Source organism: Elephantulus edwardii, unplaced genomic scaffold, assembly GCF_000299155.1.
Source record: "Elephantulus edwardii isolate Elephantulus edwardi_28Jun2011 unplaced genomic scaffold, EleEdw1.0 scaffold00315, whole genome shotgun sequence".
NCBI classification, from domain to species: Eukaryota; Metazoa; Chordata; class Mammalia; order Macroscelidea; family Macroscelididae; genus Elephantulus; species Elephantulus edwardii.
In genome coordinates, this window is record NW_006400065.1 from 797,338 (window position 1) to 797,842 (window position 505).

Genomic DNA, 505 nt, shown 5'->3' on the forward strand with positions numbered 1-505 from the left:
CGGGCACCGCGAGTCCAGCCGGGCCCGCGGCCCCAGCCCCTGCGCCGCTCGTCCCACCTGCAGTCGTTCCCTGGGCCGTGCCGCCTGGCCCTCCGGCTTCCCGGCCTGACTGCGTGCGTGCTTGGGGCCAGGCCGGCCTCCGGGTCATCGGTCCCCGCCGGCCGGGCCATGCCGAGCCGCCGCACCGCCAGACTGCCCGCTGAGCAGGAGCTGGGGGCTTTGGGTAAGCCGGATCGGGCGTCAGGAGAGGAGTTTGGAGGCGGAGGGGAGACTGACGCTGTGGTGATTCTAGGGGGTCCTAGAGTAGAGTCTGAAGATTCTTAAAGGAGTCTTGGGATTCCGCGGACAGAGTGGGAGGGTTCCGGGGACACTGTGTTAGAGCGAAGGAAGGAGGCAGGGGAGGGCGAAGGGTCCAGCCCGAGGTGGGGGAGAGATGTCCCACTGTAGAGTGAGAAGGGGGCGGGGCCTGAGCCGGAGGGCGAGAAGGGGGCGGGCTGGCCGGGAG

At 70.1% G+C, this 505-nt stretch overlaps 1 protein-coding gene across 1 annotated transcript in view; it reads left to right on the plus strand.

Annotated features, from left to right (window-relative positions):
* Positions 1-3: 3 nt before the first annotated feature.
* RELB (v-rel avian reticuloendotheliosis viral oncogene homolog B) overlaps positions 4-505 on the plus strand; it is a gene marked incomplete at its 5' end in the record, with an annotated part of 64,200 nt that continues 63,698 nt past the window's right edge. Inside the window, one exon of the mRNA XM_006901263.1 lies at positions 4-223. Within this exon, the coding sequence (XP_006901325.1) occupies positions 4-223 (220 nt within the window). The remainder of the gene's footprint in view (positions 224-505) is intronic.